Source organism: Curcuma longa, chromosome 21, assembly GCF_044706935.1.
Source record: "Curcuma longa cultivar G26 ecotype Majalengka, Jawa Barat chromosome 21, ITB_CL_G26_1.1, whole genome shotgun sequence".
Taxonomy (NCBI): domain Eukaryota; kingdom Viridiplantae; phylum Streptophyta; class Magnoliopsida; order Zingiberales; family Zingiberaceae; genus Curcuma; species Curcuma longa.
The window spans coordinates 13,690,688-13,717,724 of NC_133881.1; the positions used below are offsets into that span (position 1 = coordinate 13,690,688).

At 39.1% G+C, this 27,037-nt stretch overlaps 4 protein-coding genes, 1 non-coding gene and 3 pseudogenes across 6 annotated transcripts; 4 read left to right on the forward strand and 4 right to left on the reverse strand.

The window, feature by feature from the left end:
• Positions 1-214: 214 nt before the first annotated feature.
• TRNAS-GCU (transfer RNA serine (anticodon GCU)) lies at positions 215-296 on the reverse strand. The gene has a single exon. It is a non-coding gene; the product is annotated as a tRNA-Ser (tRNA).
• Positions 297-1,664: 1,368 nt separating this feature from the next.
• On the forward strand, positions 1,665-3,357 carry LOC141814630 (putative serine/threonine-protein kinase PBL19). Its single transcript, XM_074702569.1, has 3 exons — positions 1,665-2,396; positions 2,480-2,737; positions 2,821-3,357. Exons 1-3 carry the CDS (start codon positions 2,010-2,012, stop codon positions 3,298-3,300), a joined length of 1,125 nt encoding a protein of 374 aa, XP_074558670.1. The 5' UTR covers positions 1,665-2,009; the 3' UTR covers positions 3,301-3,357.
• Positions 3,358-4,690: 1,333 nt separating this feature from the next.
• On the reverse strand, positions 4,691-5,889 carry LOC141814131 (BOI-related E3 ubiquitin-protein ligase 1-like; annotated as a pseudogene).
• Positions 5,890-12,831: 6,942 nt separating this feature from the next.
• Positions 12,832-13,650, forward strand: LOC141815223 (uncharacterized; annotated as a pseudogene).
• Positions 13,651-14,307: 657 nt separating this feature from the next.
• On the forward strand, positions 14,308-16,042 carry LOC141815255 (cytochrome P450 71A1-like). Its single transcript, XM_074703170.1, has 2 exons — positions 14,308-15,224; positions 15,295-16,042. The coding sequence occupies exons 1-2, from the start codon at positions 14,334-14,336 to the stop codon at positions 15,904-15,906; spliced, it is 1,503 nt and encodes a 500-aa protein (XP_074559271.1). The 5' UTR covers positions 14,308-14,333; the 3' UTR covers positions 15,907-16,042.
• A 1,256-nt stretch (positions 16,043-17,298) lies between these two features.
• Positions 17,299-20,434, reverse strand: LOC141815485 (uncharacterized). The gene is made up of 2 exons (XM_074703428.1): positions 20,131-20,434; positions 17,299-17,899 (listed from the first exon to the last, which is right to left on the reverse strand). The coding sequence occupies exon 2, from the start codon at positions 17,854-17,856 to the stop codon at positions 17,476-17,478; it is 381 nt and encodes a 126-aa protein (XP_074559529.1). The 5' UTR covers positions 17,857-17,899; positions 20,131-20,434; the 3' UTR covers positions 17,299-17,475.
• On the reverse strand, positions 20,000-21,491 carry LOC141815484 (protein SHI RELATED SEQUENCE 4-like). Of its 2 annotated transcripts, none has more exons than XM_074703427.1 (3): positions 20,898-21,491; positions 20,432-20,781; positions 20,000-20,182 (listed from the first exon to the last, which is right to left on the reverse strand). In XM_074703427.1, exons 1-2 carry the CDS (start codon positions 21,460-21,462, stop codon positions 20,432-20,434), a joined length of 915 nt encoding a protein of 304 aa, XP_074559528.1. In that variant the 5' UTR covers positions 21,463-21,491; the 3' UTR covers positions 20,000-20,182. The 2 variants fall into 2 exon arrangements, with proteins under 2 accessions (XP_074559528.1, XP_074559527.1); XM_074703426.1 differs by having other exon boundaries at positions 20,000-20,265.
• A 2,276-nt stretch (positions 21,492-23,767) lies between these two features.
• On the forward strand, positions 23,768-25,648 carry LOC141815224 (uncharacterized; annotated as a pseudogene).
• The last annotated feature ends 1,389 nt before the right edge of the window (positions 25,649-27,037 follow it).

The following is a 27,037-nucleotide window of genomic DNA, read 5'->3' on the forward strand; positions in this document are numbered from 1 at the left end:
CTCAAAGTTGCGATTTTTCGTTCTGCCATTGTTACGATACCATCCAAGCTTTTTCCAGAGAACAAAAAAGAAGAAGAAAAGAAATCGCGAGCTCCATCTCTTCCGCCACGGTCATGGTCGAACATGAGAAAGGTAACATGGCAACTAAATAAAACAAACTATGCAACAAAGAATAAAAAAAAACCTAAAAAATTTAAAAAAACCAAAAAAATAACGTCGCCTGAGAGATTCGAACTCTCGCGGGGAAACCCCATGTACTTAGCAGGCACACGCCTTAACCACTCGGCCAAAGCGACAATTGTTGAATTATCCCTTTGCAATTAACTAGATAAACCTTTGACATCGTAAGACTCCATATCAAAATCGCTCGAGTAAAAACTCATGATTCTTTGATTCTTGTACCCGATTGTGATTTGTGATGCCCAATTCTCACAATATATCGACGCAATTCATATTCAAGAAAATTTTTAATGAAAATCATACTCACTAAGTATTCAAAAAGAGGCCGCATGAGTAATCATTTAGGCGTATCAAACTCGTATTATTGTGCTAAAAACTCGATGAACATATAGACTAACACAGCAAATACTCGTGCTAAGATCAACACTTAACAAACACCTCTCCTCTAATATCATTATACTCTATACGCAATCTCCTCCTTGATTCCACTATCATTAATTTTTTTTTCTGTAAAAAATGAAATCCGTCATCCTAGCAGTCCCACACGGTCGGCCTCACATAGTCACATTATCATTAATTTTCTTAAACTTAGGTGAAGAACTTAATTAAGTACCACAAGCCTTCACTTTCATCATTTTCCAACCTAACAAAACCGAAGTAGCCCCACAAAATTGTTTTGCTTCATGTGCGTGCCAATGAATTATGGAAAAATAAATGTGAATATGACGTGTGTCGTGGAAAGTCAAATGTGCAATTGATTATGGAGCTTCTTGTTGGAGATGTGGGCCATGCATGCATGGTCGGTCACTATATATATACTTTTTTATTAAAAAATAAAATAAAAAGAATTTTATTTATTTATTTTTAATTGATGCATTTGGTTATCCTACTTTACTCCCTACTTGTGTTCATATTAAATATGTGGCCAATTGTGTTAAGAAAGAGATAGGACTCCACCTCACATAAATAATACAAAAATTACAATTCGAACCTCATAATTTACTTTATCCTTTTCAAAGTATTCTTTAGAATTTTCAAACTCTCGTTCAAAATGGGGAAGAACGATGGTGATAGTTCCATTCATTTACGTCATTATAGTTCTCTTAATTCCTCATGTGTTAATCTATAGATTTGAATTTATATTTTAATTAGCACCCTATTAAAATGATGATTATAGAAGAATTTAAAATATCCTCTCTTACCCTTTGAAGCTTTCAAAAATAAGTGAATGACTAAAACGACCAAATACCATTAGCAAAAATTGAAGAAAAAGGGGGGTATTTTAACAATTTTAAAATAAAGCCAAATTAGGAGGACCAAAATGAAATTTCTCCCCAAAGTTTCCTTTACTTTTCTTCGTTGAGCAGGAAGAAAACATAGAAAAGTCAAGACCGCGGTCAAACTATCAATGGGAAACCAAGAATGAGCGAAGACCAAATCTGCAGGCTACTTCTCTTTTAATCGACAGAAAAATCTACTTTTGTTGAGAGAAATTGGATCCAATTCCTCTGTTCCTTCCGCTGTTCGAAGTTCGGCGATTCATACTCTGTAAAGCACAATTAGAGAAGGAGAAGAAGAAGAAGAAGAATCCAATTCATACTTTGTTCGGTTCAAATAGAGGAGAAGAAGAAGAAGAGGTGGAGGAGGAGATCAGATAGGAACAGAAGTCAAAACGTTTCTTTGATCACCTTCTTTGTCTTCTTCTTCCTCTGATCGTGTCCTTTTTTCCTTCTCCTCTTCCACGACGCGTCTCCACTCTTCCTCCTCGTCTTATTTATTTCTTGATCTGTCAGAGATTTCTCTAGGCGAGTTGTTGAATCGTAGCTTCCATGGGGTGCTTTAGCTTCTTCAGGAGGAGGAGGTCCGTCGGAGGCGGCGTGGCGCCGCCGTCAGCGTCCTCCGGCAGCGCCAGGACCGGCACGAGCAGCACTATCAGCAGCGGCAGCAGTGCCGCCGGCGGCCGCGGCAAGCAGCACTCGGCGGTGTCGTCGACGGCGTCGCAGAGGAGCATCCCGGACCTGTACGAGGAGCGGGCGCACAAGCTCCGGGCTTTCGACTTCGATGAGCTCCGGAACGCCACCAACGACTTCAGCAGGATGAACAAGATCGGCGAGGGCGGCTTCGGCAGCGTCTACAAGGCCTTCCTCCGGCCGCCGGACGGCAAGGGCCCCCGGATTCCGGTCGCCATAAAAAAGCTCAACCAGAAGGGCTTGCAGGTAGATCAAAAAACTCTCTCTCCTACCTGAATCATTCAGCATATCAATAATCTCTTCTCTTCTGTTCTCGGCCGCTGTTTTAGGGACACAAGCAATGGCTGGCGGAAGTACAATTCCTCGCGGTGTTCGAGCATCCAAATCTCGTGAAACTGTTAGGCTTTTGTGCGAAAGACGGTGAGAGGGGGATCGAGAGGTTGCTGGTGTACGAGTTCATGCCCAACAAGAGCTTGGAAGACCATTTGTTCAGCAAAGCTTATCCTCCCCTTCCATGGACTCTGAGACTGCAGATTGCTCTGGGCGTGGCGCAAGGCTTGGCATATTTACATCACGGAGAAGTTCAGGTTAATTTGCCCCCTCCTTCCCTTTGCTTCTATCAATCTATCAGTTCTTCGAGCTTGAACTCGAAGTTCGTGTGATTTCGCAGGTGATATATCGCGATTTCAAAGCCTCGAACGTCTTGCTCGATCGAGAGTTCAAGCCCAAGCTGTCCGACTTCGGTTTAGCGAGGGAGGGGCCGACGGCAGGGCACACCCACGTGACTACTGCGGTCGTGGGCACTTACGGATACGCAGCGCCGGACTACGTAGAGACGGGTCACCTTACGATCAAGAGCGACGTTTGGAGCTTCGGGGTGGTCCTCTACGAAATCCTCACCGGCCGGCGATCGTTGGAGCGGAACCGACCGATGAACGAGCAGAGGCTCCTGGAGTGGGTGAAGCAATTCCCTGTGGAAAGTAGGAAGTTCAGCATGATCATGGATCCGAAACTGAGAGGAGATTTTTCTCCTCGTGCTGCACGGGAAATCGCTAAGCTGGCCGATAGATGCCTCGTCAAGAACCCTAAAGAACGTCCGACGATGGATGAAGTCGTAGAATACTTAAAAAGAGTCGTAGAAATGCAATAAGAAAAAAGACCTTGTTTGTTAATAATTGTTTCTTAAGCAAATTTATTTGTTTTCTTATTTTGGTATAGAGTTGAATAATTGATTCAAAATTTTGAATTAATTGAATTGATTGGATTTGAAAAAATAAATAAATAAATTAAATTGATAAAATATTAATTAATTTAATTTTTAATCAAATTATTTGAATTTTTTGATAATGATATATTTCTATTCGATTTTAACTGGATCTAAGATAAATATTAAATAATTTGAAAACTTCAACGATAAAAAATGAAAATAACTTTAATAAAAAGGATCAAAATTCTTTGAAGTCATCGAAAAGGTTTTTGTTATAAGTTATATCATTAATAAATATAATCTTTAGATAAATTTTAATTTGATATATTATAGATCATGTCATTCAATCATATTTTAAAAATCACCATGATATTGAACCAATACCACCGTTACTAATTTTTAAAATCAAATTATTATATAATATTAATTTATTCAATTTAATCGTATTAAAAATTTTAAATTGAATTGATATTTTTTTTAAAAAATAAAATTATAAAATAATTAAATTGAAATTTAAATTTAATCGATGATTTTTTTTAAAAAAAATAAAATTATAAAAAATTAAAATAAAATTTTAAATTTATTTAATTTAATCACTCACTTTATCAAAGTAGAGAAAATAAGTTTGTTCATTTTTTAAATATCTAATTTTGAGATGTGTATTCTATACCATTAAATAAGGAATTCATTAGTATACATTGCATATTACAGTTTATCGTTAAAATTTTTAAATAAGTATATAATTTAATATTTTCTCTTATATAAATTAAAATTTTAAAATTTCCATAATCATTTTGCTTCCTAAATTAAATTTATTTACTGCACGGTCACATGAGCCAAGTCCGTACGAACACGCCAACACCATTAGCGGACAAGCGGTGCATTGGCCATTACGCAAGGCAATGCGTGACTACTTAATCACATAATATTATTATTTTATTTTAAAAATAAATTAATTTTAAAATAATATAATAAATATTAAATTGTCTATAATTTTTTAATAAATCAATTAAATCAAATAATATTATATTATATTTTATATCATGTAATTTTAATTATATAATTATTTAATAATTATATAATCCAGCGCATGACGTGGGGAACGTGATAAGAACGTGCGAACTGAACGGAATGGGTCAGCTCATCGCGTGTCAGTGTACTGATTCAATCCGGCACACTACTTTAACACACTTGACAACAATAAATAAATTAATATAGGAAATTACAAAATAAAAAATAATAAATAAATTTGAATTCATACTGAAATACAATTGCAATTCTCGAAAAATTAATTTTTTTCCCTTCTTTTTTTTCTTGATTTTGTTGAGCCGGAAATATGAAAGCGATGAGAGAAATATGAAAGTGACGAGATGATTCTAGTTTTCAGGTGAAAGCTATCGGTAAGATTCCGGTGCCGAGAAGGCCGCAGACGGGGCAGAGGAGGGCGGAGTCGGAGGCGGAGGCGGAGCAGTCGGCGCAAAGGCAGAGGTGGCGACAGGGGAGCACTACTGAGGTGGCCGTCGACTCCTTTTTGCAACACGCGCGGCAGGAACCGAAGGACGCCGATGGCGGCGAGGCTGAGTCGACGCATGCGGCCGATACAGCGTCATCGGCAAGGGCTGGGTCGCAGCTCTCTCCTTGTCTCTCTCGGGCCACGGCGGCGACCTCTGTCGCCCGCTGAAGTTGGACATGGAGAGAGGAAGCATGCGATTGGGCGACCAAGGCCTTAGTCCGCCAGGACGAAGCTTCCTCTTGCAATTGAATTATCTTCTGCTCGAGCTCGGCCACCCTCCGCACTGCCAGCTGCCGCTCGGCTTCCTTCGCTATCAATCTCCGGTGTGCCGTTGAGACCGCGGATCGGATCAAAGTCCGTACATATGACTGCCACTTTCCGGCAATAGAACGTCGCAGAATCTCTCCCTGCTCGCTGACATATTCATCAATTTCTTTCTGAAACTGCTGTAAAGGATGAACGAGTTCATCTGCAATCCCGGCAGAAACAGAATTCGAGGTCTGAAACTGCTGCTGTTGAACGCCAAAGCCGAGTTGAAGGCCAGTGGTGGATTTCGCTTGTGGCCAATTGACGTTAACAAACATCGGCGACGGGATGCTATTGGGTTGGAGAAACGAGAACTCATTAACATGGCCGCCGTTCGTCACCGGAGCAACTACTTCTGCAATTGGATTCAGAATAGCCTCTTCCCTTCCTCGCTTCCTCGGATTCAAATTCCTTACTGCTCCACCCATTAATACACATTAAAATCTAATCTTTTTCCTCTAATCGCAAGAATTCACAGTCAAAAGGTAACTACCTTCTTCTTGGAAGATAACCGTCGGCGGCAGCTCGAAGAAATCGGGATCGCCCGTCGGCTCCTCGCCGCTGCGCACGCGAAACACACGACGAAAGTATTAGCCAAAAAGATCAAAACTTTACCAATCCGCCATGAAAAAGATCGAATCTTTACAGCCTGTCGAGGATTACCAGTTGGCGAAGAGGAGATTCGAGGGGGGGTGGTGGGCTTCGATGGCCATAGACGGACGGGAAACCTCAACAGCAGGGCGCTCGCTCTGCAATCCGTACGTAACGTCCTGCTCTCGTCGCCGTTGGAGGTGGCCAGCGGAGAATCAAATACAGGTGGATATGTATAGGTGGCGATCGAGGAGGAAGAAGAGATCAATGGTGAGCCAAAGGAAAGAGGAATCAGCTGTCGTTCTGGAGATGGACGCGGGTGGTCGTAGCGAGGGCAGCGCAGGGCTTAAGACGACGAAGTCCACCGCGCCCGTTTTGTTAACGCAATCAATGGCGTGCCTTAATCGCGGATTTGGAGAGAGGTTTTATTACTAAAAATCGAGGGCATTAAGATTAATTTCCAGGATTAACAAAAGCATTAATTCAAGGATTAGTGGAAACTGCGTTATTAGGAGAAATCTGTGGGATTTTGTTCCTGCCATTGACTTTTGTATTTTTCACTTTGCCCGCCTAAATTTGAAGAAATCATAGAAACGGGACACTTTTCCCAACAAGAGCAAATCTATCAAATATTGCAGTTTAGGCCCTACGATATACAAATAATTTCACACTGCCCACCGAAATTTGTGGAAATCACACGATAGGTAAACAAAATTCTTATAAACTAAATATTTTTTCCATCTGGACTAGCAAATTGATTTTGTTTGGTTAAAAAAATATTAAAAGTTATTTTAAATACCTCGATATTGATAAAATCTATTAGGAGAAATTTTATGAGATGATAGTTTGCAATACAAAATATTCAAATTTGAAAGGGCTAATTTTAAAAAACTTCGACCAAGTATAATTTGAGAGTTAGTTATAGAAACTCCTTCAAATTTGAGAACTCAGGGAGTATATTGATATTTTCAAACTAGGAGAGCTAAAGTTACAATTTTGCTAAACTTGAGGAAGTAAATTTTTTCCTTTATTTAATTTTTCGATTAAATTAATTATTATATTTAATTTAATGGAGATATTAATGAGGATTAGTCGTACTTGAGCTATTTTTCAGAAAAGAAATGGTGTAAAATTTATCAATTAAGGACGTGGTTTATGACATGTATGATTTAGAATTCTCTACGTGATTATATTAATTGGGAGCTTAATTAAGAAATTTAGACAGCCGAACAAATCAAACATGGCGATATATTTTAAATATTTATTTTTTTCCACGTTTAATTCCAATTTTTTGGCATCTGGTCAATTCACTTTCTCAATAAATTATTGTTTATTATTTAAAATATGCATTGAATTAATTAATTTGCATGCTAATTAATATTTTTTTCCGCGTCCCATAATTACTTTGCATTGGTCTTAATTTGGTACTACAATACAAATTCAAGCAAGTAATAATCACGAATATTTCATATATCTATAAATATTATGCTTCGAATCACTAATTATGGATAATTAATTAATTATTAGATGTTAATAAGCGTGTCACAAACTTTATTACTTGTCGGTTACAATATTTTTTAGAAGAATTAAATTAAATTACTAAAATATTACTCATTTTACTTCCATTTTCATTAGTAATTAGTTAATATTATTAAATTACAATATTTAATATCATGTATATTATATTTAAGATATACTTCCTAAATTGTTATTCAATTTAATTTCACAATTTAAATAAACATGTAAGCTTTTAAAATAACAAAATATTTTATTTTATTTCTCCTTCATTTATGTTTTATTTTTTATATTAAATCTTCCTTTTGACATGTAATTTTAAAATATATAATATTGTAAAGAAAATTAAAATAATAATTAAATACTATCTATTTTTATTTTAACCAATTATTTTTTGTCATATGTTTTGATATCCTATTAGATGTGATATTATTCTCCATTCCTATATCCAATATTATGATGTTAAATAATCAACATACCTATTTTAAAATAATAATAATAATAAATTTTTTTAAAGATATATTGGTGTCTTATACTCAACTTTCCAACGAAATGGTTCTTATAAAAAAATATAGTAAAAAATTAAAAGTGTGTTTTTTATTTTATTATTATTAAGAAGGTTTCATATAAATAGTCTCATCATTTTTTTATTCTAGAAATATAGATATTATTTTAAATAGTATAATTTATAGTAGGTATAACCATAGCTATATATTATAATGTACAATAATTAACTGCTACCATTTTTTAATTCTCTATGAATAATAACATCAATAAATAATAAAATAATAAGACATGTAAAAAATATTTAATGGCAAGAGAAGTTATTAAGAAGACATTATTATTTTGTAAAATTTTTAAGGGCGTTTCTGAATTTTATTCATTTTTGGTGAATGTCGTTACTCTTTTACTTTAAAGTCTCTATCTGTATATGTAGCCGGAAAGCCTTAAATGCCCTTTGAATTCCGAAGTTTATGTACTTAGAGCAGCCGCAACGCTGTATTAATCAGAGTTGTTATAACGTCCCACACCAATGTGAGGCATTAAAAACACTTGAACGCGTTTAATACGTTGAACGTGTTCAAGTGTTACATGATGAGTCACCCCGCATGTATTTTTTTATTTTTTAATTATATTTATTAAATGATTATTAACAATTAATTTTAATTTTTATTAAAAATTTATAAATTTTTAAATTAAAATTAACGGTTAGTTTTATTTTTTTTAATATTTTAAAATATATTTTAAATGTATTTATTTAATATATCTAATTTTAAGATGATTGAGTGGATTGTGGAACCCATAAATAATGAGTATTAATATTAAAAGGAATGTCGGTGAAAGAGGAATATTGTTATAATGAATATGTGGCCATGAACATCATGCTCTTTAATGAGGTGGAGGGTGTTATAACACCAATGCATTGCGGATGGCTCGATTAACTTTGGATTTGGATGGTCTTTCCTTTTGGTTTTAAGGATGACAATGGATCAAATTTAAATCGGATTACATATCCTTAATCTCCATCCATATTTATTATTTTAATATTTAATTTCATTCTCATTTTCATATCTATCATAGATCTATACTCGTTAGAGGATCATATATCCTCTATACTAATAATTTTTTATTTTATTAAAATAAAAACTTATTTCTAACTCATTCGGTAAACTTTGATCAGTAACAACTAGTACCTGGAGTATTAGATTTCAAAGAATATATATATATATATATATATATATAAAAAAAATCCTTTCATATCCTTTTTCATAAAATTCAAAAACATGTCAAAGGGAAAAGTATCATTATTTTTATTATTATCAAAATATAATTTAATTTAAAAATAATATTAAAAGGACGCTTATGTCTAAAAATACTTTTTATTATTATAGAAGTTTTAATTAAAATTATTAAAATTAAAATAATTTTTATTAATCTAGATATATATTCAATAATTCAAACTGATTAATTCTGAAAGTAATCAATTCAATTCCGTAAACAAATTTTATCGGACATAAAAAAAATACATACTGGTACTTTATTGTAGAGGATAATATTATTTAAAATGGGGCACTTAAGTTGTTGCATGAGATTAAGAATTTTTGATAATCCAAATTTGATTATGACAATTAGATCAGTCAAAAACTTTGATAAGGAAAACAGTGATGATTATCACACTTGATTGTTTTTTTTAGCAATTGGAACTCTTCTCCTATAAGAATGATTTAAATATAAAAGTCAATGGCAGGAATTAGAACGCTTATCTAATTAACATATAAATTTGGCTCTATCCATTTTTTTTTATTCCCCGCAATATTATCCACTTATTGTATAAAATAGTTTTTGGATATCAAATAGACCTCCTCTCGAAATCATAATATCAATGTGGTTGATTTATCTTTTGTTTTTTTTTTGCTATTAGTTTGACTATCACTAATTATCTTGAGTGTAAATATAAAAGATATTATTTATATTATATCTTAATGTCGCTAAAAGAAAAAAAAAGGTTTTTCCATAAAAAAAATAGTTGATAATAATTAATCCTATTTTTTAGTTAGTGATACGTATTGTATTATAGGTCAAAAAAAAAAAAATTTTGTCGCGAGATTGGCCGATAATGCATGGTCGGTAAATATCATTTATCGATTATTATTTTAGTCGGTATTTTTGTAAAATAAACGTTTTTGTAAATAATGATCAAATATTTATTTGGCTTATATTTTTAAAAAAATTACCATTAAATATATATTTAATCAATAATTTTTTTAAAAAAAAATACCGATTAATATATATTTAATTGATATTTTCAATTGAATTACTGACTGCTAAATTTAAAAAAATGTTTTTTTTTACGATAATTATGTTCAACCTAAATATCTCAATATTATCATATATGCCAAATAGATCAAGTACACAAGTGAGAGGGTATCTCAGTGTAACCTGAGGTAAAAGTGTAATTATATAGTCACTGCATATTATTAGATTAAGGATATAAGTTTATTTATGTATATAAGCAATTATTAAAAACAGTGAAACAATCAATATATTTTGAGTGACCATGCTTAATATTATCTAATCAAAAGGCAAATTAAAAACATTGTCATCTGACAATTAAACCATTAAGTTAAATACATTTTCACCTGAAGTTGCTGTTTGACATAATATTATAGTAGAGATTGCATCATTTGCTAAAAGAATGCAAACAACACTAGGAGTATACTTAGAAAAAAGATATTATTTTTGACGATATATTCTGAAACCAAATATCATATCGTTAGTATGCCAATACCTAACAAAAAAAACATAATTCAATAAAAAACATTTAGTGAGAGAGGAATGTAAATAAATGAAATGATGAATCAAAATGGCTATCAAATAAACTTAAAAAAATTTATCTTATTGAACCAGTTAAGATCTATCACTAAACGACTTAAGTCAGCTTTTAGTAGACAGGAACAGAATACTTTAAAATAATTTGTAATATGATAATTAATAATTACAAACCATTTCAACAATAAATAATATAAAATATAAAATAATATAATAAATTAATATGATAATTACAAATATATTAAGTAGTATAAGAATTATAGCATATTAATGATGTCATAATAGATTATTAATTTAAAGATATATTAATTCTGAAAATATATAGTTAAGTATATATAGCAGGCTCAACGCAGCGACTGTGGCGATCCCTCACCGTGTCCCTCTTGATCCTTCACCGGGGTCGTTGATTGTCGACCACCCTTTGCCGCCGGTGTTGAATATTGGGGCCTTAAAAAGATCAATATGGTTTTGTGAAAAATCAAGGTGTCATCGATCGATGAAAGTCGAAATTGATTTTAAAATCAAAATCTACGTTTCGTGTAGATAGATTTAGACTATTAATTTACTCAAACCCGATTAAGGATGAATGAGAAATTAATTATTTAAAGTCGGCCCGAATAACATTAATTAATAATTAATGTTATATAAGGAAATGCATGGGGAATAGTCTCATATCGAAAATTTTCGATGAATTTTCTTTCCTTATTAATGATGCTATGTTAATGAAGTTAACACAAAAAACTCATGTGCTCTCTTCTCACGGGCGAGCAGGTGCTCGCACTTGTAAGCTTGCTGCCTGCCACCCGTCATACACGCACGCGCGCAATGGGCGTTTTGTCGTCGCAAGGAGCTTAATTTTATGCTCTAGATGACGTGGCAATGCCTACGTGGCATTCGGGTGATGTGTCATACTCACATATGATGTGGTAATGCTTATGTGACATCCATGTGGACAAGGAGAGATGACTGAACTGCTGACTGGGCAAACGGATGACAACCGTTGATCAAAGAAGTGTGATGGATCGCATGTGATGCGATCTGGAACGTTTGATCGCGAAGAGTCACAATCTGACCGCTTGGGATGAGACTTGATCTGAAACGTCAGATCGAATGGATCATTTGATCCAGATCCGACGGCTAATGACCAAATGAGAGATCTGAGGGTCATAACCCTTCAGATCTAATGGATAAGATTAAGTGGGTTATGTGAAAAATTACAATCCTCCAGATTGGACGATCCAAATCGATACAGCCCGATGAGATTAAGTGGGCTTGAGAGACACATCCTCTCACCCAAAGAATATTCAACCTCTTCATTTGGTATAAATAGATCCCTCATATACTAGAAATTTCATCAAATTCATCGATTCTTCTTGTTCTTTGAGCATTATCTCATCTTGTGCATTCGGAGTCCAAAAAGCCTACAAGAATGTTTGTCCAAAAAGCCTACGAGAAAGTTTGCTGGTTTTGAAATTTGAAGTGCTATTATTCTGAGACGTTCGTTGTTGTATCTTAGGAACGAATTGCTGTTATCCGTAAACACTGTAGCAGAACAATATCGTTTACGAAAATAATGTTGAACACTAACCTCGACAATTCATATCAGTTTGTATCCTCCCAAAACTATCAAGACCAACAGCCAGTTCATCCTAGAGGAGGTACCTTCCTCTCATTCAACTCTCACTTGTCTCTTCCCGTTTCTAGGATCGAGCGATCATCTCTGTTCTTCTTCGTTTCCTTCGTTTCTCTCCACTATTCCGGAGTTTGAAGTAGCCAATTGCAGAGAACAGATATAACGCAGCAGTCGATTACGGAGACAAGATGTAATTTTTTATCCTAGATGCTGATTCTTACTGCTAGTTGATCCGTTTGATTGCTTGTGATTGCATATCGCTCCCCAATCTCTTTCCGCACGGATGAGCATTATGATCTTGATTCCTGAAAGCTTTACACAACCTGAAATCTAGAATTGATCATTTATGGTTCTATCAAATCCAGCAATTTCCTAGTTTCATTTGAAAATCCAGTGAACAGAGGTAATAATAGAGTCATTTTGGCCCATTTAGTGATTCATAGGCTTGATTATAGCTCCTAAACACTTCACCTTTGTTGTTTGGTCCAGTGATGAAGATTCTTCAGTTATATTAGAAGGCGTGTACAAATTGAATTCAAATTCTGCATAATAATTATCCTGAGAATGCACCTTATGCCAATAAATGATGAGGCTGCTTAATGCTGGTTTCAGGAAACGAATAGCCAAGACAATTTTTATCAAGAATATACATTACAACTGAACCATTACAAAATTCACACTGATAGTACAGGTCTGGTTGAATTATGTGCTACAAGTTATATTTAGATGCTCATGAATGGATTTTCCATGAGTTTACAGAAAATTTATCTTCTAAGTTTCTTTGTTGAAAGGAAAATGGGAGGAATCATTTACAATGCAGTTAAGTTCAAAGTTAGTCGACCAAATTGCTGAGGGTGAAACCAAAGCTAAGAAAGGAGACAAGAAACCCAAGCCTAAGATATCAGTAGAACATCCTCCTCCCAGCACACAGAAGAGCAACTCAATTGGGGGGATGGCCCCTCCCCCCTGTGTTCATACCAACACCGCCTCCTCCTCCTCCTCCTCTTCCAGCTTCGCCTACAATCTCCAAACTAGAAGCCATTCGTGCCATCCTCCGGGAGAGCGAGAAAACTGTTGAGAAACTGGAAGAACAAGAAGAAAAAATGATTCAGATCTTTGCTCCAGGGAATTCAAACTCCCCTACCAAAATCCCATCATCTGCGCGGACCAGAGAACACGCCAAGGATTCTCTCAAATGTGACCAAGCAGTCAGAAACTATATATGTAGATTGTGTGCGTCAGGCAAGGGTTCAGGTCAGCTCACAAGCTAAAGAATAAGAGGTATTTTATACTTTCATTTCACATGCTGGGATTTCTATAGCCCTTGCCCAGTTTTTGGCACAAAATCGGTCGGTGATACAATATTTGCTTGTTTGATCGATGACAGTGTGTTATGTCTTGTGTGTTTGTTGTTTTTTTTGTATATAATTGACAAATTTAAGATTTGTCGAAATTGATTAAAAAAACGAATCTGCTATTTTTTGTGTTGGCCGTGAAATGCTTGTTCCACTCAAACTTATCCAGTAATAATAGAATATAATATACAGGAGCTGGAACTAGAACCACAAGAAAAAGAAGAACAGCCGGCGCTATCGACAAAAAGAAAGAAAAATCCAGCGTGATGAAATTATGTAGGCAATTTTATAACAGTCCCTCCGGTTATCTTTTTTGCATTTATCTAGAACAATTATACCAATGGAGATATTTTTTATCCTTTTAAATCCATGATATTTCTCACTGTTTTAGATGTGCAGACTATGTTTGCACCCTTACAACCCAATACGGAGAAGATATTATCTCAACTTTATCAAAATTCGATCCTTATTTACTATAACAAATCTGCCTCACATTAATCAACGTAATCATATCCCGGGAGCAAATGTATGACCTAACGACACTCGCAAATGGAGATCAATTAATATTCCAAATCTTGATGGGTGTTTTGGCAATTCTGATACGTTCAGGGTTTTTTTGTAAAAGATATTGACTTTAGTGGAAACTGGCAAGGGGTATTTTGAAAAACATTCCAAAATATTGATAAGAACTAAGAAGGGAGAAAGAAGCTCTTCCTCGCAGTTAAGGTCGACCATGGCAGTCGTCTTCCTCTTCCCCTGCTTTCTTTTGCTCCTCTGGTTCACCTTGAAGCACCTGCTTCCCGGGAAGAGCCACGAGCCAAGCCTACCGCCGTCGCCTCCCGGACTCCCCTTCCTCGGCAACCTGCTCCAGCTGAGCTCCCTCCCCCACCGCTCCCTCCACCGCCTCGCCCTCCGGTACGGCCCTGTCATGCTCATCCGCATGGGCCAAGTCCCCACCCTCGTTGTCTCCACCGCCGACGCCGCGCAGGAGCTCTTCCGGTGCCACGACCTCGCCGTCTCCACTCGCCCCTTCTCCAAGGGGGCCTTCAAACTCACCTTCGACGCCCACAACATCTCCTTCGCCCCCTACGGCGACCGCTGGCGCCACGCCAAAAAGCTCGCCGTCGTCCACCTCCTCAACCTCAAGCGCGTCCTCTCCTTCCGCGCTGTCCGCGACGAAGAAGTACAAAACATGATCGATCGCATCTGCGCCGTCGCCACTGGAGGCGGCTGTCAGGTTCGTCTGAGCGAAATCCTGTTCGAGTACGCCAACGCCGTGGTGTGCCACGCGGCGGCCGGGAAAGAGACGAAACAGGAGAGGACGGCGGTAACGTACCGGAAGATGATGGCGGAGGCGTCGGTTCTCATAAGCGGGTTCCAGATGTACGACATGTTCCCCGCGCTCGCGTGGCTCGGCATCGTCACTGGCGCGGACGCCAAGATCGACCGGATAAGGAAGCAGTTTGACGAGTTCTTCGCCGGAATTCTGGAAGAGCACCGGGATCGACGGGCCAAGCGTTCCGACGTCGTAGAACACTTCGTGGACATTTTGCTCTCACTCGGGAAAGATGTCGCCGGAGACGAGTCCGGACTCGAAGAAATCGAAATCAAAGCCATCGCCTCCGTAAGCAATTCGCCATCCCCTCAATCCACGGAAGAACACTGTTTTCGAACTTGAGTCTTTGGCTTTGCAGGATTTGATCGCGGCTGGTACGGATACATCCTTCGTGACCCTGGAGTGGGCGATGGCGGAGCTGATGCGCAACCCGACGGTGATGCGGAAGCTCCAGGATGAAGTGCGGCGAGTCGCCGGCGGCAAGCTGAAGGTGGCAGAGGAGGACTTGAGCCAAATGCACTACCTAAAAGCGGTGACGAAGGAGGTCCTCCGCCTGCGAATTCCGGCGCCGGTGCTTCTCCCACGGGAAACCACGACCAGCTTCTCGTTTCGAGGCTACCATATCCCGGCGAAGACGAGGGTCTGCATCAACGCCTGGGCCATCGCGAGGGATCCCAAAACCTGGGAAGCGCCGGAGGAGTTCCGGCCGGAGAGATTTCTTGACAGCAGCGTGGACTTCAGGGGCAATGACTTCCAGTTCCTGCCGTTTGGAGCTGGTCGCAGGATGTGCCCTGGAATCAATTTCGCCATGGCCACCAACGAGATCGCTCTGGCCAACCTCGTGCACCGCTTCGACTGGGAGTTGCCGGGCGGCATGAACCCTGCGGATTTGGACATGGAAGAAGCTCCCGGACTCACGACTCCAAAGAAGGTGCCGCTTTGCCTGGTAGCAACTCCATGGACATCTTGACGCCACTAGAGAATTAAAAGAGTTTATTACAGCAATAAAAATCATCAACTTGTTGTTTTAAAACTCCAGCTCGATCACAGCACTACATGTATCAGAACGAACAAAGGTATAACAAAAAGAAGGAACTTTATCACAATCGACGCCTCGAATGATCTAGTTTTCGATCTAGTTGATATCAAATAGAAAGATGTTGAAATTTTGATCGTATAATACGCTAGAAAAACACGATAGATAAAGAAAATAGACCTTAATACATCACTGATGCGGGGAATCAAGGTAGGTGACGTGGCTCTTCTATACGTCTTCCCAGGATCAAAGTTGAGGACGAGGTGTTGCTCGCGGTCTTTGTATCATCTCGATCTACGGTGTTCGTCTCGTCCTGACCCGCCGTTGCTACTTTCGTCTTGTCCTCCGCAAATAGCATCTCTCGGCAAAGGAGGACTCTCATCTCATCCTCCGACATTTCGGCAAACAGCATCCTTCAGCAAAGGGGGAGAGACTCTCGTCTTGTCCCCCGACATCTCGGCAAACAGCATCTTTCGACAAAGGAGGACTTTCGTCTCGTCCCCCGACATCTCGGTAAACCGTTCCTCTCGGCAAAGGGGGACTATCGTCTAGGCCTTCGCCGAGTAGCCCTACTTCAACTGCCTTCTCTGAGTCAACCTCACTTACACATACAAATTCGACAACTCCACCTCTGTCAAGTTATGTCTTATCCTCAACTATGACTTCCTGACACTAGCTTTAGACATTGCTACTGTAAGGAGAATGTGTGAGGATGTGTCAGCAGGTAGTATGAGCATGACTCGTCCTGACACCGATCCTTCCTACGCCACTGCATTAAAGGCGCACTAAGTTGTTATACGTGGCTTCTTCCTCTAATCTTGTGGCTTGCACACATTACCCAAAGGAAGATATGGGAGATCAAACTTGATCTTCACCTAGGCGTTTCCCCTATGCCTACAACTGAAAATAGAGGAGACAGAATGAAAGTCCTTTTGGTAACTATATAGAAGTCCGAGGCGTACAGCAGCCGACTTTATGTATAAAATTCTAAGGTTGGTTATAAAAAAAATAACTCACCATCATGCAAGAGGTCTGTTTTCTGAAACTCTCTCACTATTATTCTTACTTGTCCCTGATCTCCTAATTTATCAAAATTCTAATTTAAGCGTCGAAGTGGCCTATCGGGACTCCTCGAGTGCCGGTCTAACCACTTTTGTTAGTGCGTCTCATACGAACCTTGGAGCAGAAGCTCGAAAGGAAACCCTCATTCAGCTCGGTCGTAGGATCACCTTCGTCGGACAGTTCGTTGACCGATGGCTTGACCATCCGCGGAACAATCACTTTTACCGAAAATTATCAAGCAAAAATGCGGTGGATCTTCTGATCTACACAAACGAACCAGTTCGCTCTATGCCCTCAAAAACAATGGATCTGATACATCGATCGGCATAAGGCTGTCGAATCAATCGAAATTAGGGCAAAAGCCAGATGAAGAATTCGGATGATATAAACTACGATTGCACAATCGAGCATACATGAATTAAGATGGATTAGGGAAAGGTGCTACTTGGATCTCGAGGCGGCGAGGCTTTCGTTGTAGGCCTCGAGCTCCTCGTAGTAGATGTCCCACACGCACCGGACGCATCCGCTCCCGCAGCAATCGCCTGGAAGAGGCTTCTCCGGAGGCATGAGAGGAGGAGGCGACGACGGATCTGCAGTGGGAGTCAGGGTCTTCTCCCCTTTGCCTACCTTCGCCGCCTCCTCCTGCTTCGCGCCGCGATTGGCCTCGGTGGATGCCATGGTGCAAGAATAGTGGGGCGAAGGGGCGTGGTGTTGGCAGAGGGGGAGGCAAATACGGGGAGAAGAACTGCGGCGGCAGCGGCGGAGGAGGGTGGAGAGGGCCAGCCGAGGGGCCGTCGGGGAGGCAGAGACGACGGTTCGCATGCGACGCTGCGCGGAACAGGGGTCAGCAATCGGCGGCCTGTGCCTGTTCTTTATGTAATTAGGGTTGGAGCTACATAAATAGCAATCACCCAATAGATTGACACCACGTGTAAAATATTAATAGCAGGCAGGAATTCATTTTTAAATTTTTTTTTAAAACTTGTATTTTTTATTTTTGTCTGAATCTTTTCCCTAGTTTATTTGTTTTCTTTTGAGATTTTTTTATTTGTAAATTGGAAAAAAATTATTAATGAATATAATTTATAAATTATATTTGTGAGCAAGGTTCGAGATCAATTTATTATTAATAAATACTAATAATTTAAATATATATATTTAAATTCATTCATTTAATTTAATAAATTATTCAAACTAAAAATTGATCTTGTACGTATTAATAATATTGATAGAAAGTTTAGTAATATTTATCCAGATCTTGTCAACATGCAAGAAGAGCTCAGTAAATGATCAATAGGAGCTCGACAATACTCATTAAGAACTAGCTGATAAACGAAAATCAACTGAGTTTGATAAAGGGAGGTGCTTCAATTGTGAAGTAGGTGTTAAAGGTTATTTTCTTCAACGGGTGACAATTATATATACGTATAGGAAAAGAGCCGCCGAGTACACTTGTTACAACAATTACAAAAGACTGGAATTAAATAGCAGTTGTGGAGAATAATAGCGTCGCTTGGAGTAAAGATAGAGCCCGTTAATATATAACAAATGTTTTTGCTTCTCCTCCTCTATAAATAAGGTTATCATTTTAGCGGTAAAGGTATGCATAATTCATTATCACGCTTCCATTTTGACAATCATTTTTCAAATTTAACTTGAGCGTCAGAAAGACCACGTCAAAATACACCTTGACTCTCTTAACCTCTGATTGATTTGTCTCAGAAAAGAAGCAAGGTGCTCGATGAGTTGAAGCAAAAGTGTCAATGACTAAAGGAAACATATCCAAGATTTAAGATCAACTAATGTGGCAAGATTCAACAATTCCATAGAAATGGACTCATCCCCGTATTCATATCAAAGCATAAAATATTAAAAGAGTCTACTACATTTTTACTATTGATATATAATCAATATTAGTATTCACTAAATTGATAAAAATATCTACATACTTTTTTAATTATGAATTATAGAAGAAAAAGAACCTTAATAATTATCAAGTTGCTTTATAAATAAGTTTGATGGATATTAAAATGTTTCTTTCTTTAATTTATAAGATTAATTGTTCGATAAAATGATCCCATGATCACAAAACATAAACTTGATCAAGAACTTATAAGATAACTTTTAGTTAATTTGGATTTGAATCTCGATCTTTGGAAGAAAATACTCTAGATTAGCTCATGATTTGCGACAACGTGAGTTCACTCAAATTAAGAAGAAAATAGTAATAATTCAATAGAATAAAAACATCAATATTTTCACAAATTATATTCATTTATCTACATATTTCTTGCACCTTAATTATAGTGCGCATAATAGATGCATTAGTGTATAAAGACTCGTATATTTTTACTATGCTTGGCTTTTACACACTACATAAATCTAAAAATACATGCACATAATACTAAACTAGTTCATATAATATTAATACACTTTAATTTGCAATTTATAATTAAACGAACGATCATGCATTTTGTCAATTAAATTTGATATAAAATCTACAATAAAGAGTGCACCTTAAAATACCGACTAGACTAAGGCTCTTAATTATAGTTTTACATGTATTATACAATATAATTAGCCTTAACTTAATATTAAACATAGTTATTTCTTGGTGATTATTGAGATTCAATATATATGCATGTGGTTATTTCATGCATGCCATTTAGATCATTTATAGGCATTTTTTGAGTTTTAATGCAACTGATGTAATTAACTTATCAAATCAAAACTCCATTAATGTAGTTTTAGAACTAAAGCTCCATTACTTAGCTCTATCCTTAAATTTGCTTTTAATCATGACGTTAAGTACTTCCTAAAACCAAAAATCATTAATAAATATTCATGTGAAAATATTGATGAAAATATATTTTAAAAAAAAGCATTGTGATCTCAAGAAGGAATATTATATTAATGATTGAATGACAAACAACAAGAAGATAGATGAGTAGAATGGAGCAGTTGCTTGGAAAGGAAACTGAACAGTATGGAATGCATGCATTCACAGTACGAGCCTATAAATAATTAATTAAGTACAAAATAATAATAATAATTTATAATTAAAAACTAATCTCAGTGTTAAGTACTGACACATACCTTCCTCCCTTCTCTTGCTTCAGCTTAATTCCATGGAGAATTGCAGATGCAGCTAGAGAAGATGGTAATTAGTTTCCATGCAAATATAATTATTTTGAGAGCTTAGTTGAAGTGAGTGTATTGCAATTTGCACGCCTGTTGAATTCGAAAGTTAATCTTGGCAACAAAAAGGCGTTAAATTAACGAATAATTTGCAGAAAAGATCATGAAATTTAACAGATGAAATTATTAATTCCAAAGATGATACAATTGGAAGAAGAAGAAGAAGAAGAAGAAATGATGATGATAATTTGGTACGTACTCAAGGTCTGTTTTGCAGGGGGAAGAATGGAGGGCCGGCCATGAAGGCGGTCAGCGGAGTTGGGTAGGGGTCGAGAGGCCGATCGGAGGGCGCTGTTGTAGGGGTGTTGATGGGTGGGTGTCCGGCGCCGGCGATGGTTACGGTGGGGGAGTTGGAGAAGGCGACGGGGAGCTCTGGCGGCGCCGCCGACGAGGCACCGTGGTCGTAGAGCAGGCCCTTGAAGACGTGGCCGCCGATGCTGACGGCGGTCTGGTAGGCGAACACGTCATCGCCCTCGTCCACGTGGCTCACCCGCACGCAGCGGAACACTGCCGGCGAGGTTACCTCCGGCGGGAAGCTCGCCGCGCCCGCTGCATCCATAAGTTCGATTTAGAGAAGAAGAGGACAAGTTGATGGAGGAATTGGGATTCGGCAAATAGTGTTGCAGATTGCGAGAACAGTGCGGAAGAAAATTTGTAGTACCAACCAAACGTGGTGGCGGTGGCGGTGGTGGGCCGGACGCAGGTGACGATTTCGCGCGGCCGCTTGGAAGTCTCTCCTGAGGCAGTGGCGTCGTCGCTGCCGGCAGCGGAGGGGCCGCGGCGCGATCGGTGTGCTGCGGCGGCGGCGGCAAGCTGCTGCTGGCGCTCACGGCGCCTGGCGGCGGGGACCCAGGTGCTCTTGACGTGGGTGGGGCAGGGGAAGCCGCGGCTCTTGCAGCAGGTGCGGCACCGGAGGTGCGTGCAGTCCTTCTTCGCCTGGTTGCCGCAGTCCTGGCAGGTGAACCCACCGCCGAGGCCGCCTCCGCTGATTGCCCGCGGTGGCTGCACGGCCCCGACGTGAGGGAACCCGCCACCAGAGTAAAGCTGGGGGTGGTGCTGCTGCCACAGCTCGAATCCGCGTGCGCCGTACGCGGTCGAGTCGCCGCGGCCGGCAGTATAAAGAAAGAAACCGCCCTCAGAAGCAGGCACCCCGTCGGCGCCGGCAGAACCTAAGTCTCCGCGAGGTGGCTGGCAGCCGCCGCCGCCGCTTCCGAGGAAAAATCCTGCCATATCTACAACTCCGCCGCCTTAATTACACCACCCAATCCATCCAACCCTCTTCCTAATCTGCTCCCTACGAAGCTAATCTTTGCCTCTAGCGACTTCAACAGATCAAAACCCCACTAACAACGCATCTCCTCAGAACAATGATCTCGGCCACTGCCTCCGCCGTATTTTTCTCCTCCTGATTTCTTCCTGCCACCGCCGCTGCAACTGCAAGCAGCAGAAGAAAGCAGCAGGGCGAGTGGGCAACTCCTCTCTCTCTCTCTCTCTCTAACTTCTCGTGCTCGTATTGAATTCCGAAACCAGGTCTTCTGCAACGCCGCCACGGAGACGGCTACGGCAGCGGCCTCGACTCCGCCATTTATTGCGGCCCAGCCCCACCTTTTCCTCTCAACTCCTCCATGGAATTGCGAAAGAGAGTAAAGTCCCTCACTTGTCTCATCATTGCTCCCAAGGTAGAAAACGATGGCATGAACAGGGGAATTGAAAGTTGAGATTAAATTTAAAAAAAAAAAATTAAAGGGGAAGAAAAAGTCTCCCCGTCCCTCCGAGCTCATCAGCGTCTACGTGGTGTCGATCCGTCCGTGGGTCGGGCTGTCCTTTTGACCGGAAAACCCGGTGCTTTTGCGTGACCGACCCCCACTATCCGCCTTCTCCTTTCACTTCACGTCGGAGAAGAAGAATTGAATACGTTAATTAATTAATGAATTCGTTTCTTCCTGATTAGCGCGTTGGATTCCGGATAATAATTGTGCTGTCGCGTTGTTTGTATGAGGACACGATCTCGAGCCGTGTGCATGCATTTGCTGCTGCTGCTGCTGCGGCTTCCGAGTTGACTCGCTTTTTTCCTCCCGCGTCCGGGGCTCGTCTTTCTCCGACTCACATGTGGTCTGCGCTGTGAAGCAGGAAAGAGAAGAGAACAGAAGGGAAGGAAATGAAATGAAATAAAATGGAGATGAGGGGGCGGGAATCCCCATACCTAACGAACTGCTGCTGCGTCTCTTGGGATCCTCGGCGGCAGGAGGAGGAGGAAGAGGGAAAGAACTCAGTGAATGTGTGTGTGTGTGAAAGAGAGAGAGAGAGAGAGAGAGAGGGCGCACTTTGTAAGGTTCACATGTGAAGCAGGGTTTGCCGAATTAGGGTTACCTCAGCAAAGTAATTATAAATACAAATTAGCAGATCAATTGGTTGAACCACATGTGGATTTAAACATTTGACTCGGTTGGATTCGTTTTTGTGCAACCCACTTAGGTTAACTAGCGACCGCAATGTTAAAAGTCTCGTTATAACATAGATAGACAATTAGAGTGATTTTTCTTTCTATTCTCAATCTTCACTGGCGGCGGATGAAGTCAGGAATTTCATATTGAGAAAACGGCAAAGATGTGTATTTATATTGGAGGGCAGCTATGTCATTGCCCTTCTAATCGTTCTTCTATTTTTATACTCCTACACCTCTTGCACTAAAAAGTTGAGGAAGAAACGACCGTTGCCATCGGCCTTGGATTCGTCCGTGTAATCATAGCAATGGACAAAGATCGCATTGTGGCTCCCCGCTTTTCATGACCTTAGCTCTAATATAGACAAACCCGTTGTCAAGAAGGAGTTAGCCACATTTTAATCAATGCAATTAATCAAGTTAGCCACGTTTTAATTAACCTACCCTAATTAACTCATTTTAATCACAATCATGAGTCTTTTTCCCTTCTAAATAACAAACTTAAATTGAGAACTTTGGTATGAAAGATTATCCCTTTCGACTATCTATTTCACTTGGGATTTGATCCTCATCGTCGGTGATTAACTAATAAAGAATAACAAATAGATGAACAAAGAGAGGTACTCGATAGAAATCCTACATAGGGCCCTTCAAAGGATTCACATCCCTTACTTTCACGGAAACGGATCCATCAAACAAATTAGCTAGATTCACTCGAACCATGGATCACATCCCTAGTCACCTTATTTGATACATACATACATACATGCATGCACAGTTGACATGATGCATAGCAACACCAATAATTGCTCGATATGACATGGCATGGGCTCCTTTTCCACCCATAACATGTGTTGTATGCATTCATATATAATTTATTCATCCATGGATGCTTCTCAAATCTTTCGCTAGATTTGCTTTTGTCTCCACTAGATCTCCCAAGATTAGACCAAAGTCATACATTTTCATTTCGCCCCTCGACTTTGTCTTCTCTTACAAACACACACATTCGATTATTAGAATTATGATCATAAACCCTAAATTTTTACCTGATGTATTTTTGTATATATAGGGAAGTGAAATAGAAGGCTCATGGCATGTGAGTCCTCTTCATCTCACAATCAAAGCTACCCTACCATTCAAGACTCCTTGTGCGTGTCTATGTTGTTGGAATAACTCGAGACCGTGCATTGCCCATCACTGTCTATTGCATCTAAAGATTCTAATTAGGGTTAGGGTTTAGGGTTAGAGTCAATTGCATTGAGCTTAGGCTCCCATATCAATGGAGTCAATGTCACCTACCTTTTCAAAAAGTAACGAAGAGATGATGATGGCCTTGTTGCGCGAATAGGAAATCAACTTTTCTGTTTTTTTATCATTCAAATTTTTGGGAGAATTGTATTTTACTTTTAGGATTTATCTACATTCAAAAAAAGTTTGAAAAGACTTCCATCATAATATTATAATTAGATATGATATATATAATATTATTTGAACAGACAATAATTTCATATTTAATAGGGTTAAAATCCTAGAAGAAAATTCAACCGCATAGGCAGGTTTAGAGATTTTTTATTTTGGATATCTAATTTTAATAATATTAAAATCATATAACTCATTTCCATTATATCCTTCTTTTTCACTATTCTTAAAAGTTTTTCTCAATTTTTTAAATATTTATCCTACTTATTTAAAAATTTATTATTCTCAATTTATATTATCGAACATAAATACATTAAAAATATTTAAAAATATATTACTTTTAATTTAAAATTATCTAAATCCATCAAATAATATCTTAAAACTAATATACTCTTAAAAATTTCCTTAACGTATCTACTTGCTCTTCTTGTTTCTAAACTGCCTTCCGCGCTAGTAAACAGATCCTAAATTTTCCTTCTTTTATTCAATCTCATGGATCAATTAACAAAACCGAACCGATGTGGTAATTGGGAGATGAAATGGGTCCCCCGTTTGCTCGCTAGTTCTTCCGCCGTGCCTTTGTCCTCCGCCACCACCACCGCCACCGCCACCGCCACCGCCACCGCCACCGCCATTTCCATGGCTCTCCGACGGGGATCCACAAGTCGATCGCCTCCTAGTCGGGACCTCGCCCTCCACCCCTCCTCCCTCCACTTCCTCATCCTCCAGCTCTCCCGCGCCGCCCAGTTACGCCGCCTCCTACTTCCTCCTGTGCTCCCTCTTCCGCAGCTTCTCCCGCCTCGACCTCCACCGTTCTCTCTCTGTCCACCTTCCGCTTCCTCCTCTCCTCCCCCTCCGCCCCTCTCCCGCCCCTCCCGCCCCAGGCTCTTTCCGACGCCTCCTCTACTCCCTCGCCGCCCACCCCTCCTCCATGCCCATATATCGTCTACCCCCTCTTCGACCGCCTCTTCGATCGCCCCCGACCGATCACCACCTACCGGATCATGCATGATTCAGTCTCTGTGTCGGAAGAACCAGGTCGGCACCTCCTCCTACCTTCTCGACGATTTGCTCGACAAAGTCTACATCTCCGACGCGCTCGCCTACACACCACCCTCCTCAACAGCCTCTGCAACACCAAGTTCCATGGCTGCAACCCTGACATCGTCCACTACAACACCAAGGCGGGCCGCTCGACGCATGCAAGGTGATCGACACTGATCTCTTGTCATTCTCGACATTGATCCATGGGTTCTGCTCCGGGGGTTGGTTGATCAGGGCCATATATGGTCACTTGGAGCTCATGGCGGGCAAGGGGCTCGTGCCCCATTTCTCGGCGTTCCATGCTCATGGCGAGGGGGCTTGCAGGGTCATGGAAGCGACGTTGTAGCATGGAGTAGCTCCTCGTGCGGAGACATGGGATTTATTTTGTAGTTGGAGTTTATGACTATGATACAGAGACTGATAGATTTTCTAAGGAAGGTGGTGGACGAGCAAGGGTGGAAGAAGAGCAGGATGATGATTCAGGCTCCATTGATCTTGATATCATAATATGTGATTGATACACGTGGTAAAATCAAGAATCAAGGGTCAAGTCAGAGAGTCAAAATAAAAAGATGGAGGTCAAAATGATCACTCGCCTCTAAATTACTAAGTTGTACGACTCAATCAGTTTAGCCAGTTTAGCTCATCCAACGTCAATTGACTCATGTTCTTCGACTTCATTAGTTTAGCTCATCCAATTTTAAAAGACTCAAACTCTTTGACCCCATCAACTTAGCTCACCTGATTCAGATGACTCAAATCTCTCGACTCCATTAGCTTGACTTCATCAACTCGACTCACCTAATTTTAGATGATTTAAACTCCTCAACTTTATTAACTTGACTCATCTGATTTCAAAGGACTCAGGTTTTTTGACTCCATCAAATCAATTCACCCGACTCTAAGAACTTGACTAAGACATTTCGACTTCGCCAACTTACTCATACATCCCAATCTTTAAGACTACTCCATGTTTATTTTATTTTCTTATTCATTAGTTATAGCTTACATCCTATGATGATCGACAACAATGTGAATATCCAGAATAAGTGGCATTAGGTGAATGGAGAAATAGTTATGTGATTATTGGATTTGATCTCCTAGATGCATATATTATAGCACGTGATGCTTAGCGGATGAAGAAGCAACTAAATGTTGGAATTTGATATTTTCATTGGCTTTGACATGAAAATGATTTTTGAGTAATTATATAAACTTAGAGAAAGTACGCGCGAATGTGTCTTCTTCTTCCATTATTTTATTGCTTTTATCTCTTCATAGCCCATGTGATAATTTAAGTGTTGGAGTAATCACGTCGAGTCCAATCTCGACCCTCATCTTAACTCTCGTCTGAATGTTGCAGATATTCTTGGCACCTCCTCCATCATCAAAGTCTCCAGCTTCTCCACCTTAATCCTTATCTTCCATTGATTTATCAGGATCTCAGACAAGAACAGTGATCAAAGCTTCTATATTTCCTATGCGTTTGAAGCTACAATTCACAATGTAAATGAGTTTGTGTGTTTAAGATATTACTGTCTTGAGACTAAAACGGAAGTTGACTTTGTTGGAAAATCTAAGCATTAAGTGCATAATAGATATCTCGGAGAATCTCAGCCAGTGCATTCAGATCATGATTAGATTTATGTTCCCTCACTCTCAAAATTGCTGAGGGGATTAAATTTTTAATATATATTTTAAATAAAATTTATAACTATTAGGCAAACATAGCTTTCAAAGATTAATATCTCCTTAGGTTGATCTTATTGTTAAAGTTTTAAATAATAAAATAAGTATAATTTAAGAGCTTACTAATATCTAAACAAATAAATTCAAGTTAAGTTTTAATACCAAACTATTTTAGTAGCTTAATTAATTTTAGTTTCAAGTTGGTTT

What these genes read in the sequence shown, in the direction of transcription:
- LOC141814630 (XM_074702569.1), top strand. Translation starts at nt 2,010, where the DNA reads ATGGGGTGCTTTAGCTTCTTCAGGAGGAGGAGGTCCGTCGGAGGCGGC. An exon ending in TCAACCAGAAGGGCTTGCAG is followed by an intron (nt 2,397 to 2,479) that starts GTAGATCAAAAA and finishes CCGCTGTTTTAG; the next exon opens with GGACACAAGCAATGGCTGGC. An exon ending in TACATCACGGAGAAGTTCAG is followed by an intron (nt 2,738 to 2,820) that starts GTTAATTTGCCC and finishes GTGATTTCGCAG; the next exon opens with GTGATATATCGCGATTTCAA.
- LOC141815255 (XM_074703170.1), top strand. Translation starts at nt 14,334, where the DNA reads ATGGCAGTCGTCTTCCTCTTCCCCTGCTTTCTTTTGCTCCTCTGGTTC. An exon ending in AAATCAAAGCCATCGCCTCC is followed by an intron (nt 15,225 to 15,294) that starts GTAAGCAATTCG and finishes TTGGCTTTGCAG; the next exon opens with GATTTGATCGCGGCTGGTAC.
- LOC141815485 (XM_074703428.1), bottom strand. Translation starts at nt 17,856, where the DNA reads ATGCGAACCGTCGTCTCTGCCTCCCCGACGGCCCCTCGGCTGGCCCTC.
- LOC141815484 (XM_074703427.1), bottom strand. Translation starts at nt 21,462, where the DNA reads ATGGCAGGATTTTTCCTCGGAAGCGGCGGCGGCGGCTGCCAGCCACCT. An exon ending in CGCCACCGCCACCACGTTTG is followed by an intron (nt 20,782 to 20,897) that starts GTTGGTACTACA and finishes TTATGGATGCAG; the next exon opens with CGGGCGCGGCGAGCTTCCCG.